The 15318-nt window shown below is 45.0% G+C and overlaps 1 protein-coding gene across 1 annotated transcript in view; it reads right to left on the reverse strand.

Moving 5' to 3' along the window:
* Positions 1-11538, reverse strand: part of ankdd1a (ankyrin repeat and death domain containing 1A) — an 88928-nt gene extending 77390 nt beyond the window's left edge. Inside the window, exons 1-2 of the mRNA XM_084308168.1 lie at positions 11491-11538; positions 7065-7312 (exon numbers count right to left, since the gene is read on the reverse strand). Coding sequence (XP_084164294.1) covers positions 7065-7312; positions 11491-11530 — 288 coding nt within the window. The 5' untranslated portion in view covers positions 11531-11538. The remainder of the gene's footprint in view (positions 1-7064; positions 7313-11490) is intronic.
* Positions 11539-15318: the final 3780 nt, after the last annotated feature.

Genomic DNA, 15318 nt, shown 5'->3' on the forward strand with positions numbered 1-15318 from the left:
AGAGAGAGAGAGAGAGAGAGAGAGAGAGAGAGAGAGAGAGAGAGAGAGAGAGAGAGAGGAGAGGAGGAGAGAGAGGGGGGGTGAGAGAGGGGGGAGAGAGAGAAGAGGGGAGAGAGAGAGAGAGGAGATAGAGAGAGAGGGGAGAGAGAGAGATGGGGGGAGAGAGAGAGAGATTGAGGGGAGAGAGAGAGAGAGAGAGGGGGGAGAGAGAGATGGGGTAGAGAGAGAGAGAGAGATGGGGGGGAGAGAGAGAGAGAGAGGGGGGTGGAGAGAGAGAGGGGGGGGTCTAATTCAAGGGATCTTATTCAAGTGGCAATGTGGTGCTATTTGAGTTTAGGAGAGACTTCAAACTGGAATTCAATTTGGTCTTGATTGCATTTATGCAGCGCTTTTCTAGACACTCGTGGCGCTTCACAATGTAGGGGGGAAATGGCCTCCTTCACCACCACTGGTAGCACCCAACCTTGGGCTACACAGGCTCAATGGCTGCCATACACTGGCACCCGGCACACATCACACTACACACACTGGCTGCCATACACTGGCACCCGGCACACATCACACTACACACACTGGCTACTATACACTGGCACCCGGCACACATCACACTACACACTGGCTGCCATACACTGGCACCAGGCACACATCACACTACACACTGGCTACCATACACTGGCACCAGGTACACATCACACTACACACTGGCTGCCATACACTGGCACCAGGCACACATCACACTACACACACTGGCTACTATACACTGGCACCCGCACACATCACACTACACACTGGCTGCCATACACTGGCACCAGGCACACATCACACTACACACACTGGCTACCATACACTGGCACCAGGCACACATCACACTACACACTGACTACCATACACTGGCACCCGGCACACATCCACAACACACTGACTACTATACACTGACACCAGGCACACATCACACTACACAATGACTACTATACACTGGCACCAGGCACACATCACACTACACACTGACTACTATACACTGGCACCCGGCACACATCACACTACACACACTGGCTGAACGGCTCAGGAGACGAGGATTGATACCTTAGGCCAATTACAGGAGGATGGTTAGGTGGCCTTGATGTCAGAAAATCACAGGCTAGTTTACAGTACGGCAGTAAGAAATATTCATAATTGGAAGATGTACTTGGATGTACTTAGACTGGCTCTGTGTTTTATGATGCACAATCCGTCTTTTGAATTAATGCTAGTCAAAGTAAACAACTGCAGATGGAAACGTTATGATTAAGGCTGTCAAAGTTAACGCGTTATTAACAAGAACATGAATAATCAAGAAAACTATTCAAGGCATCACAGGGTGAGTAATTGCTAATATACAAATTAGAATTTCTGGGTGAAGTGCTCCTTTAATGTTCAGTTTGGTTTATTCAAGTGGGACATTATGTAACGGTTGTGACATCATCACCTTAAACATCGATGCCCGAGGGAGTTTCGAACCCGGGTCACCCACACCACGGGCAACAGCACAGACCGCTATACCGAGAAGTGAACTCACTGCTTCGTAACGTGTCTATGTGTCTTTTTCTTTTTCTTTTTCTTTTTTTTTAATCTTTTTCCCCCTCCTTTTTCTCCGATTTCTCCCATCCCAATGTTAGTCGTTATGCCAATTCCCAATCCCCTTCCTGGTCGCTGCGCACTTACCCCCACAGTCGGTCTGGGAGAGTGGAGGCTATCACGTGCTTCCTCCGACACACGTCTAGCCAATCAACCGCTTCTTTTCACCTGGCAGCGCGGACTCTCCCCGAGAGGGCGTAGCGTGTGGAAGGATCACACTACCCCCCTTAGATCCTATCCGCTCTTAGCAGGCGCCCCGACCGAACTGTAGGAGTCGCTATTTACAACGACCCGGACCCACCCCGCCAGCTTCTCCCACCCTCTAATACAGCCAATTGTATTAGTGTGAACGGCCAGCCAAGCTGGTGACAACCCCGGAGCTGTGAGCTGGATTCGAACAGCGTCTCCGGTGTTGGTTGACGAACGCAGTCTATGTGTCTTTTGAGGATGAGAGTGAGTTAACCACAGCACCGCTACTCGCCCCGGTCACTTCACAGCATCTGAAGTCCTTTGTGACTGCGCTTCACGGTACCATCCGCTACACATGTACACACTTCACATAGGTGAAGTGTACTACAAAAAAAAACTATTTAAAAAAAGTTCCACCATAGTGAACTATGACTTTAACAATGGTGGTTCAGAGTGGTATAGCGGTGTCAGCCTGTCACACTCCAGAGGAAACAGGCGTCCAGCAGTGAGTTGACTCAGAGGTCGTATCCTGTTGCCGACGGGCGCCGAGTTTCCTCTGCTGTGCCGAGCGAGCGGGCGACAGGCCGGCAGGCAGCTAATGTTTGAGTCAACTGGACACTGTGTAGATAAAGTGGAATGCGGAATTTCTACAGAGAATATTATTACTTTATTTATTTTTTATTGAACACAGGTTGTTCTTCTGCCATACTGGTTGTCCTGATTAGTAAGGCGTGTCTTGTGGAGTGTGTCTACGTTGTGTGTTTGCCATTTTGTTTAAAAGAAAAAACGTTTTCACGTCACATTATTAGACAGAATTCACCTTATTCTCTCCACCCTCTTCGTTGTCGGCGGTGCTGAACTTCCTGCCTAAGATAGACTTCTGTGTTCTATGTTAAATGTTCCTTTGATGCAGTCAGAGCTCGGTAAAGCTGCGTTCTCCACTATGCTCCCTTTTATGGAATACGCTGCAAGTGAAACTTTGTCTAGAGGCACTTCCTACTGTGAATGCTTTTAAAGGTATGCTACGATTAGCCCTTTATGAAACATGTAACTGTTTTACCTGATGCTATTGCTGATGTGATTATGCTTCTTGCCACTGCACAAATGGCCTTCTGTGTTGTATTTGATCTGTATGTTTTTTTGTTTATGTACTGTATATTCTATATGTTTTTTATGTTGAAACGTGTCGTGTGCCGTGTTGGTCAGGACTCCCTGGAAGAAGAGATCTTGTATCTCAATGGGACATTCCTGGATAAATAAAGGATACATTTAATTAAATTAAATGTGGATATTCTCAAACCAAAGAATCATGCATCTATGTGCACAAATCTGCTTGGCTAGATCGTTCTTCTTGAAACAACGCCATTTGCAAAGTCAACTGAGCGGGGGCCAGGTGATTTTCAGTGACCTCAAAAGCCACTGTACTGTATCCCTGTACTGTACATGTTGATGCTGGACCTGACACTGTGAGTTTCTTACTGAGTTTATTAAGAGTTGTGTTGAGGTCGGCTGATAAGGGTCTCCTAACCATTCGTAGGTCTAACTTCAAGTCTAGGGGGGGACGTGCTTTTGCGGTCGCAGCCCCTGACCTCTGGAACAGCATCCCCATGTCCATTAAATCTGCCCCCTCCATCGAGTCTTTTAAATCAAAACTCGAAACCCACCTATATCGCCTGGCCTTCCCTGACTCACTTTGACTCTTGCCGTACTTGTTGACGTGTTGTTCTGTTTTTCCTTTGTCTATCCGTTGATTTTATTTTATTTTTCTGTTTATTTTATACTTTTCTTTGTACTTAGCTTAGCTATGTGAAGCACTTTGGTTGACAAGCGTCATGTTTAAACGTGCTATACAAATAAATTTGATTGATTGATTGAGGTTATTGGAAGTTTTTTTTCTTTTTTTTTTTTTACAAACACACAGAAGGAACATTTCAATTGGAAAAGGAAAAACAAAAGTGACACAAGGTGAATACTGCCCAGAAACACAAGGTGAATACTGCCCAGAGCAAGAGGACAGATGGGGGAGTCTGTGAGAATACTGCCCAGAGCGAGAGGACAGATGGGAGAGAGTCTGTGTGAATACTGCCCAGAGAGAGAGGACAGATGGGGGAGAGAGTCTGTGTGAATACTGCCCAGAGCGACAGGACAGATGGGGGAGAGTCTGTGTGAATACTGCCCAGAGCGACAGGACAGATGGGGGAGAGTCTGTGTGAATACTGCCCAGAGCGAGAGGACAGATGGGAGAGAGAGTCTGTGTGAATACTGCCCAGAGAGAGAGGACAGATGGGAGAGAGTCTGTGTGAATACTGCCCAGAGAGAGAGGACAGATGGGGGAGAGAGTCTGTGTGAATACTGCCCAGAGCGACAGGACAGATGGGGGAGAGTCTGTGTGAATACTGCCCAGAGCGACAGGACAGATTTTTAATCATTCCATTTGAGCTGTGGGGGGTGCTTAATGTCTGAAGGAGTCGACTGAAGGCTCCCTGTTCTCTGCAAAAGCATGCAATTGGTCCACTGATGGATACATCTTGATATTTGTCTAGTCTAGTGTGTTCATTAGACGGGTGAAATCCTCTTTCAGTGCCTCTGTGCCTGTTTTCGTAGGCAGTTAGCCTCTGGTATGCGTGCCATTAGTGTTAGCCACGCTTCTAGGCCTCTTTTCTTTTGGAAAGAATGATAAATTATTTTTTTAAATTATTATTATTATTTTTTTTATTATATTCGACTAAGAGGTTGGCCAGTCGACTACGGCTCCTTTCGACCGATTAGTAGACTAATCGATTAATAGGGGTCAGCCCTAGTGTGAATACTGCCCAGAGCGAGAGGACAGATGGGAGAGAGTGTGTGTGACGTGACGAAGGCAATGAGCTGGATTTTAACCCACAACAACATCATGAGTACAAGGTATTCACCCTAGCCCACTGAACCAGCAACAACAGCCCAGACCCACCTTGTTTCAAAACTGCTCTCAAAGAGCACCTACAGGGTGGCTGCAATTAGAAATTGGCCCCTGTAAAAATGTCAAAATATATATACAGTTTCTTCTCCTTCGGATTTCTATTTTCTTATGATGTTCTCTCTTTCTTACACAGTACCGTATATTTGTATGTCTTGTATGTCATAAATGTCTTGATGAGTTGAAAATGGAGGACCCTTATTATTTAAACAAGACAAAGGTTAGGGGAGCTCCAGTAGCTCACCGCGTACCTCGAACGCTATTTCGGCGTCGGGGACAACCGTGCGCGTCACGGATCTGAGGTAGCGAGTTCGACTCCCGGACTAGCCGTATTTTCTCAGAGTGTCTTTCCCCCCATCTATACCCCCATTCAACCTGTTTCTGTCGGTCATACTTGACCAGAAAAAGCGATAAACGCGAAAAGAACCAGCTGACTGGTCAAAGTTTAAAAAAAAAAACAAGACAAAGGTTGGCATAACGACTAAATTGGGATGGGGGAAAAGCATAGAAAATCAGGCGGAGAAAAAGAGGAAAAAAAAAAAAAAAAGACAAAAGTCTTTCTCTGGTCTGCATCCTCGTAGCAGTTGTTTGTATTGAGCCGTACTGTATTGTACCCATTCTGCAATCTGTTAAATAAAGTTTTCAATCAATCAATCAATCAAACCCACCTTGTTTCTGATGTCCATGTCTTTCTTCTGCAGCAGCTCCTGAACCAGCAGAACCTCTCAGACCCACCTTGTTCCAGCAGCTCCTGAACCAGCAGGACCTCTCAGACCCACCTTGTTTCAGCAGCTCCTGAACCAGCAGAACCTCTCTCTCAGACCCACCTTGTTTCAGCAGCTCCTGAACCAGACGAACCTCTCAGACCCACCTTGTTTCAGCAGCTCCTGAACCAGCAGAACCTCTCTCTCAGACCCACCTTGTTTCAGCAGCTCCTGAACCAGACGAACCTCTCAGACCCACCTTGTTTCAGCAGCTCCTGAACCAGCAGAACCTCTCTCTCAGACCCACCTTGTTCCAGCAGCTCCTGAACCAGCAGAACCTCTCAGACCCACCTTGTTTCAGCAGCTCCTGAACCAGCAGAACCTCTCAGACCCACCTTGTTTCAGCAGCTCCTGAACCAGACGACCCTCTCTCTCAGACCCACCTTGTTCCAGCAGCTCCTGAACCAGACGAACCTCTCAGACCCACCTTGTTTCAGCAGCTCCTGAACCAGCAGAACCTCTCAGACCCACCTTGTTTCAGCAGCTCCTGAACCAGCAGGACCTCTCAGAGCCACCTTGTTCCAGCAGCTCCTGAACCAGCAGAACCTCTCAGACCCACCTTGTTTCAGCAGCTCCTGAACCAGCAGAACCTCTCAGACCCACCTTGTTTCAGCAGCTCCTGAACCAGCAGAACCTCTCAGATCCACCTTGTTTCAGCAGCTCCTGAACCAGCAGAACCTCTCTCTCAGACCCACCTTGTTTCAGCAGCTCCTGAACCAGCAGGACCTCTCTCTCAGACTCACCTTGTTCCAGCAGCAGCTCCTGAACCAGCAGAACCTCGCTCTCAGACCCACCGTGTTTCAGCAGCTCCTGAACCAGCAGAACCTCTCAGACCCACCTTGTTCCAGCAGCTCCTGAACCAGCAGAACCTCTCTCTCTCAGACCCACCTTGTTTCAGCAGCTCCTGAACCAGCCGAACCTCTCAGACCCACCTTGTTTCAGCAGCTCCTGAACCAGCAGAACCTCTCTCTCTCAGACCCACCTTGTTTCAGCAGCTCCTGAACCAGCCGAACCTCTCAGACCCACCTTGTTCCAGCAGCTCCTGAACCAGCAGAACCTCTCAGACCCACCTTGTTTCAGCAGCTCCTGAACCAGCAGAACCTCTCAGATCCACCTTGTTTCAGCAGCTCCTGAACCAGCAGAACCTCTCTCTCAGACCCACCTTGTTTCAGCAGCTCCTGAACCAGCAGGACCTCTCTCTCAGACTCACCTTGTTCCAGCAGCAGCTCCTGAACCAGACAAACCTCTCTCTCAGACCCACCTTGTTTCAGCAGCTCCTGAACCAGCCGAACCTCTCTCTCAGACCCACCTTGTTCCAGCAGCTCCTGAACCAGACGAACCTCTCTCTCAGACCCACCTTGTTTCAGCAGCTCCTGAACCAGCAGAACCTCTCTCTCAGACTCACCTTGTTTCAGCAGCTCCTGAACCAGACGAACCTCTCAGACCCACCTTGTTTCAGCAGCTCCTGAACCAGCAGAACCTCTCTCTCAGACCCACCTTGTTCCAGCAGCTCCTGAACCAGACGAACCTCTCAGACCCACCTTGTTCCAGCAGCTCCTGAACCAGCAGGACCTCTCTCTCAGACCCACCTTGTTCCAGCAGCTCCTGAACCAGCAGGACCTCTCTCTCAGACCCACCTTGTTCCAGCAGCTCCTGAACCAGACGAACCTCAGTCTCAGACCCACCTTGTTCCTGGCCTGGACGTTCACCCCCTTCTTCAGCAGCTCCTGCATCTTATCCGTGTCGTTCCTCTTTGCCGCATCGTGGAAGTCCTTCTCAGAGCGCAGCACTGGGCAGCAACACAAACACACACACAGAGAGGAAGAAGAAGAAGAAGAACACTGAGGCTCCTGACGCAGAAGAGTCTCCAAAGCCCTGAGGGGGGAATCAAGTAGCCAGCCACGCGTTACAACAGGGAGATGTGCAGAAGAGCATCGCTGAACGCACAATGCGTCACATCTTCACGTGGACAGATGGGCTACAGCTACAGCGGCAGAACCGGGCCGGGTTCCACTCCCTACCAAATAAAGTGGTCACTGAGTGTGTATACCATATTATAGCTATGTATGCTTATTATACATTGTATGTAGGGATGTCCGATATTATCGGCCGATATCGGCATTAAAATTTGATATCAGAAAATATCGGTATCGGTTTTCAATTTTTTTTTTTCTTTTTTTTTTTTACATTTATTTAACTTTTATTTACCCAGGCAAGCAAGTAAGAACAAATTCATATTTTATTTATTGTCAAAAGTATGCATAATGTTGTGTTAATTCCACAACAAGAGATATGTAATGTTAATTACCTGAAATTATTCAGTTCTTTGGGGGGGGGGGGAAACCCTGCATATATGGGTATCGGTTGATATCGGTTGATATCGGTATCGGAAATTAAGAGTTGGACAATATCGGTATATCGGTATCGGTAAAAAAGCCAATATCGAGCATCCCTAATTGTATGTATAGTATACTTATTATACTCTCAACTTCTACAGACCTCTCCAGACCGGTGTCCAACCCACACACCAAAACCAAAACCAAAACATTTAAACAAAGTGCAATACAGAGAGGGGCACCTTTACCTATAGAGGTTGCTGCATTACAGAGTCTGCCTTTAATAAAGTAAAAAGCCACCCTAAAAACAAAAGCTACATGGTGCTCTTCCAATTATGTTGGACAGTTAGGGTTAGTCTATCGATAAACACAACAGACAACTGGAAATCAGAGCATCAAGACTTGCATATGTGATGTCATCAAAGTGACACTTTTGGGAGGTGGTCCATTGACAATAAAATGAGCGAAATAGGCTCATAGAACTTTAGTTGGAGCTATTAAATCCAAATGAGTTTCATGTACATGTAGGCCTTTACAGCTCTGTGTGCCCATGTCCCAGTAAAATCACCATGGGTACTGTCCTAGTGTCCTAGGAGTTAAATCACCATGGGTACTGTCCTAGTGTCCTAGGAGTTAAATCACCATGGGTACTGTCCTAGTGTCCTAGGAGTTAAATCACCATGGTTACTGTCATAGTGTCCTAGGAGTTAAATCACCATGGGTACTGTCCTAGTGTCCTAGGAGTTAAATCACCATGGTTACTGTCATAGTGTCCTAGGAGTTAAATCACCATGGTTACTGTCATAGTGTCCTAGGAGTTAAATCACCATGGTTACTGGCATAGTGTCCTAGGAGTTAAATCACCATGGTTACTGTCATAGTGTCCTAGGAGTTAAATCACCATGGTTACTGTCATAGTGTCCTAGGAGTTAAATCACCATGGTTATTGTCATAGTGTCCTAGGAGTTAAATCACCATGGTTACTGTCATAGTGTCCTAGGAGTTAAATCACCATGGTTACAGTCATAGTGTCCTAGGAGTTAAATCACCATGGTTACTGTCCTAGTGTCCTAGGAGTTAAATCACCATGGTTACGGTCCTAGTGTCCTAGGAGTTAAATCACCATGGTTACTGTCCTAGTGTCCTAGGAGTTAAATCACCATGGTTACGGTCATAGTGTCCTAGGAGTTAAATCACCATGGTTACGGTCATAGTGTCCTAGGAGTTAAATCACCATGGTTACGGTCATAGTGTCCTAGGAGTTAAATTACCATGGTTACTGTCATAGTGTCCTAGGAGTTAAATCACCATGGTTACGGTCATAGTGTCCTAGGAGTTAAATCACCATGGTTACTGTCCTAGTGTCCTAGGAGTTAAATCACCATGGTTACTGTCCTAGTGTCCTAGGAGTTAAATCACCATGGTTACGGTCATAGTGTCCTAGGAGTTAAATCACCATGGTTACGGTCCTAGTGTCCTAGGAGTTAAATCACCATGGTTACTGTCATAGTGTCCTAGGAGTTAAATCACCATGGTTACGGTCATAGTGTCCTAGGAGTTAAATCACCATGGTTACGGTCATAGTGTCCTAGGAGTTAAATCACCATGGTTACGGTCATAGTGTCCTAGGAGTTAAATTACCATGGTTACTGTCATAGTGTCCTAGGAGTTAAATCACCATGGTTACGGTCATAGTGTCCTAGGAGTTAAATCACCATGGTTACTGTCCTAGTGTCCTAGGAGTTAAATCACCATGGTTACTGTCCTAGTGTCCTAGGAGTTAAATCACCATGGTTACGGTCATAGTGTCCTAGGAGTTAAATCACCATGGTTACGGTCCTAGTGTCCTAGGAGTTAAATCACCATGGTTACTGTCATAGTGTCCTAGGAGTTAAATCACCATGGTTACGGTCATAGTGTCCTAGGAGTTAAATCACCATGGTTACGGTCATAGTGTCCTAGGAGTTAAATCACCATGGTTACTGTCATAGTGTCCTAGGAGTTAAATCACCATGGTTACGGTCATAGTGTCCTAGGAGTTAAATCACCATGGCTCTGGTTCGTTTCATTCTAGTTCTATATCATAATAAAGCACGTGGTCTTCTATATAGGTCCCCTCCTCAGACCCTGCTAAGCCAAACTGACACCATGACCCGCCTATCTGTGTTTGTTTCAGCATCACACTGACGTCCCAGATCTACAAGCCACAGGGTGAACACACATCGACCACCAATGTAATAATATACCCAGTATATACTTTTCTCGCACTAGTCTAAGACAGTCCAAATTACTATGTGTGATCATGATTAACCCTTTCACTGCCACACGACAGAAGGTTAACCCTTAATTTACTATCACACAACCGACGGTGATTGATTGATTGATTGAAAACTTTATTAACAGATTGCAGAATGGGTACAGTACAGTACAGCTCAATACACACAATTGTTAAGGGGATGCAGACCAGAGAAAGACTTTCATCTTGTTTACATCCGGGTCCCCCATTTTCAATTCATCATAACATAACACGACATACAGATAGACAGTACTGCTACATCTATACATTTATGACATACCAGATTTACAAATACAGTACTGTTTGTGATACAAAAAAGAGTCCAGAAAAGAGTGTATATACATTTGACGTAGAAACTGTACATTGGAGGAGGTTGGGTATAGGTGGGGTTGGGGTTGGGGGGGGGGGGGGGGGGGGGGGGGGGCATTGTACATTGGAGGTGGTTGGGTGGGTGGGGTGGGGGGGGTGTTGGGTAGGGGGTGGGTGGGGGACACTGTACAAGCAAAACTGTACATTGGGACTATTGACAAAGCCATACTTGGTCATTTACTGTACATGGAGGGGGTTGGGTTAGGTTAGTAAAGGGTTGACCTTCTGTCGTGTGGCAGTGAAAGGGTTAACCAGCTGTCGTGTGGCAGTGAAAGGGTTAACCTTATGTGTGTTGTCGCAGTGAATGGTTAAAACCTCCAATCACAGGAACGAGCTAATTAAGAGACATTAACCTAATTAAGATGGATATAATGGGTGGATGTACAGTTGTACACAGCTCTGGCCTATTTTTATTTTATTTTATAATTCCATTCTATGATGCTATTATAATTTTGTTTATATTCCATTTTATTTCCACCTTTTTATTTTATTCTACCGTAATTGTCTGTCCGTTCATGTCGCGACCAAAGCAAATTCCTTGTGTGTGGAAAACGACTTGGCAAATAAAAAAGACCGTTCTGATTCAGATTCTAACAATCTGGAGCTGCAGATAGACGATATAAATGCATGCATTTCTTCATTGAGCTGTGTCTCTACTACTATAATGCTGAACGTAGTAGTCCGCTTCGGGACTGTGATGCACCGGTAACCGGTCCCGAAAGGGGCTGAACGCGGAGGAAAGACCAGACTATCACTTATTATTAAACCACTGGAATCCGCAAGATCGATCATCTCCTCCTTACTACCAGAGAGTAGACCATCGACGCGCAGGTGCGGTTCTACTGGATTCTAGTCTACAGACACAGATAATCGATACCTTCGGCTTCGATAACAAGTCATTGATGAACAGCGGCTGATAAAACAACAGAAAACAACACAGAGGAGCGATGCTGTTTCAACACTTACAGATATCGTCCTCTGACACCAGGTCATCCTCAGGCTCCATCCTCCCGTCTAAAGGTTTATTAAAGGCGATACTAACTCATTATATATGACGACCGTATTATTACATATTTACTATCGGGTTGTTACGCTTTGAAGGACTCGTCAACGAGCCACACATCCGGGCGTCGCTGAGTAGAGACGGGCAGACGGGCCAGCCCACATCCAGACTATTAGCCCAGAGCCCTGTGTCAAGAGTCTGCCAGGGAGAATGAATGAATGAATGAATGAAAACTTTATTTAACAGATTGCAGAAGATTGGGTACAAACAATACACAGTACGGCTCAATACACACAAGTGTTAACCCTTTCACTGCCACACTACCGATGGTTAACCGTCGGTAGATAGTGTGATAGTAAAGGGTTAACCTTCTGTAGCGTGGCAGTGAAAGGGTTAACCTGCTGTAGTGTGGCAGTGTAAGGGTTAACCTTCTGTGTATTATCGCAGTGAAAGGGTTAACCCGCTGTTGTGAGGCAGTGAAAGGGTTAATAACCTGCTGTTGTGAGGCAGTGAATGGGTTAACCTTCTGTGTATTGTCACAGTGAAAGGGTTAATAACCCGCTGTTGTGAGGCAGTGAAAGGGTTAACCTTCTGTGTATTGTCGCAGTGAAAGGGTTAACCTGCTGTTGTGTGGCAGTGAAAGGGTTAACCTGCTGTTGTGAGGCGGTGAACGGGTTAACCTTCTGTGTATTGTTGTCACAGTGAAAGGGTTAACCATTTGGCAGTGCGGCAGTGAAAGGGTTAACCTTCTGTTGTATTGTCGCAGTGAAAGGGTTAACTTGCTGTTGTGTGGCAGTTAAAGGGTTAACCTGCTGTTGTTAGGCGGTGAAAGGGTTAACCTTCTGTGTATTGTTGTCACATTGAAAGGGTTAACCGTTTGGCAGTGCGGCAGTGAAAGGGTTAACCTTCTGTTGTATTGTCGCAGTGAAAGGGTTAACCGTTTGGCAGTGCGGTAGTGAAAGGGTTAACCTTCTGTTGTATTGTCGCAGTAAATGAAAGGGTTAACCGTTTGGCAGTGCGGTAGTGAAAGGGTTAACCTTCTGTTGTATTGTCGCAGTGAAAGGGTTAACCGTTTGGCAGTGCAGTAGTGAAAGGGTTAACCTTATGTTGTATTGTCGCAGTGAATGAAAGGGTTAACCGTTTGGCAGTGCGGTAGTGAAAGGGTTAACCTTCTGTTGTATTGTCGCAGTGAAAGGGTTAACCATTTGGCAGTGCAGTAGTGAAAGGGTTAACCTTCTGTTGTATTGTCGCAGTGAAAGGGTTAACCGTTTGGCAGTGCAGTAGTGAAAGGGTTAACCTTCTGTTGTATTGTCACAGTGAAAGGGTTAACCGTTTGGCAGTGCGGTAGTGAAAGGGTTAACCTTCTGTTTGTATTGTCGCAGTGAAAGGGTTAACCGTTTGGCAGTGCGGTAGTGAAAGGGTTAACCTTCTGTTGTATTGTCGCAGTGAAAGGGTTAACCGTTTGGCAGTGCGGTAGTGAAAGGGTTAACCTTCTGTTGTATTGTCGCAGTGAAAGGGTTAACCGTTTGGCAGTGCGGTAGTGAAAGGGTTAACCTTCTGTTGTATTGTCGCAGTGAAAGGGTTAACCGTTTGGCAGTGCAGCAGTGAAAGGGTTAACCTTCTGTTGTATTGTCGCAGTGAAAGGGTTAACCGTTTGGCAGTGCGGTAGTGAAAGGGTTAACCTTCTGTTGTATTGTCGCAGTGAAAGGGTTAACCGTTTGGCAGTGCAGCAGTGAAAGGGTTAACCTTCTGTTGTATTGTCGCAGTGAAAGGGTTAACCGTTTGGCAGTGCGGTAGTGAAAGGGTTAACCTTCTGTTGTATTGTCGCAGTGAAAGGGTTAAGGGGACGCGGACCAGAGAAAGACGTTGGTCTTGTTTACATCCGGGTCCCCCATTTTCAATTCACAGTGGGAGTGCGAGCAGAGAGCTTTTGGTGTGTTGTCGTTAGGCGAGCATGACATGATTAATCACTCACAATAATGAATTTAAAAAGTCACGTTGTGCTTCGACTTTCAAACATGATTTCAAAGATTATCTACAAAAAAAAATAAAAAATGTATCTATTTATTACAAGAATATTTGCACTACATCCCTACCTACTTTTTTCATTTTAAAAAGCTTGCATTTGTACTTCACTTTTTACTTTAGTTTGTATGTGGGATATTTTTTATAGGCCTTATTTTTTATAGGCATTTATTCCTTTATTCTTTTGACTGTATGAAGCACAATCTCAGGGGCCTCATACAGACGCAGGCATTTCACTGTAATGTACAGTACATGTAGTTTATATGTGACAAATTAAACATAACTTGAACTTGAATGTATATTAATACAATGGATGAATAGACTTGGACACATTGTATTTCGAACAATTGCAACAATGTGGTTATAATAATACAATACACAATAAACCTTGTTGTTGCTTTCAGTCAGTGGTTTTACAAAGTTGCTATTTAGTTGACCTATTATTAATTTATTAAATATGTCAAACACGTTGTAACATGTAAGGGATTGTGTAGCCAATAATTATAGCAATAATAAAGTAACAATAAAATAATAGTAATTAAGTGTAACAACAAATAGTAACAAAGTATTACAACCGCATGAATATATATATATATCAAGCACGTCCCAGACATAGATTATGACAAGCATTGTGTACAGTCAGAGTTTACCACAAGAGGGAGCCACTTACCTACACTCTGTGTCAGGAGAGGTCCCTTATTCCCTAATTTAGTGTTCACCCTACAGGCCTACACACGTTAGGATTTAGGGTAGAGACTGCAGGGATATTCTGGATGAAATTGATCTCTAGTCCCTAGTTGAGGTTCGGGTGTGACGTGAGGTCTCGAGTGAGGGGTTAAGGTAAGAGTACCCATGTACATGTCAAAATACTTCCCAAAGGTCAGTGAATACCACAATCACAACACCAGAGGGAGCTCCACAAATCATGTTAAACCCAGATTCGGCTCAAACAAGGGACTAAACACGTTTCACAATTATACCACATCAATGTGTAACGCCCTACCCAAAGCTGTAAAGGAATGTGAATCACTACCCACTTTCAAAAACACTCTCAAAAAACACCTACGTGAGACTGCAATTCGAAACTGGCCCCTATAAATGTCCTAACTCAGTTGTACAGTAAATGACCAAGTATGGCTTTGTCAGTATTCCAATGTACAGTGTACAGTGTCCCCCCCCCCCTACCCAACCCCCCCCCCCCCACCTCCAATGTACAGCCCCCACCCACCCACCCAACCCCACCCCACCCACCCAACCTCCTCCAATGTACAGTTTCTACGTCAAATGTATATACACTCTTTTTCTGGACACTTTTGTATCACAAACAGTACTGTATTGTCTGATATGTCATAAATGTATAGATGTAGCAGTACTGTCTATCTGTATGTCGTGTATGTCATATATGTTATGATGAATTGAAAATGGGGGACCCTGATGTAAACAAGATGAAAGTCTTTCTCTGGTCTGCATCCCCTTAACAATTGTATGTATTGAGCTGTACTGTACTGTACCCATTCTGCAATCTGTTAATACACTTTTCAATCAATCAGTTAGGTTTATACACAGTGAGGGTATGCTTAGGGTTAAGGTAAGAGTTAGTTTGATAAATAGTGAGGTTTTAGTCCCAGTCTGAAATTGCCTTTTTTATTTCTTTTTTTTTTATAAAAAAAAATGTATACATGTTATGTTTGTAAACATTGGCTTAAAACAGACCTGTGTTTTCAGTTATTATGGCCTTCAAAAGTTCTGAAGAGAACATTTTTAAA

This window comes from Notolepis coatsorum (genome assembly GCF_963971535.1).
Source record: "Notolepis coatsorum genome assembly, chromosome: 2".
Classification (NCBI taxonomy): domain Eukaryota; kingdom Metazoa; phylum Chordata; class Actinopteri; order Aulopiformes; family Paralepididae; genus Notolepis; species Notolepis coatsorum.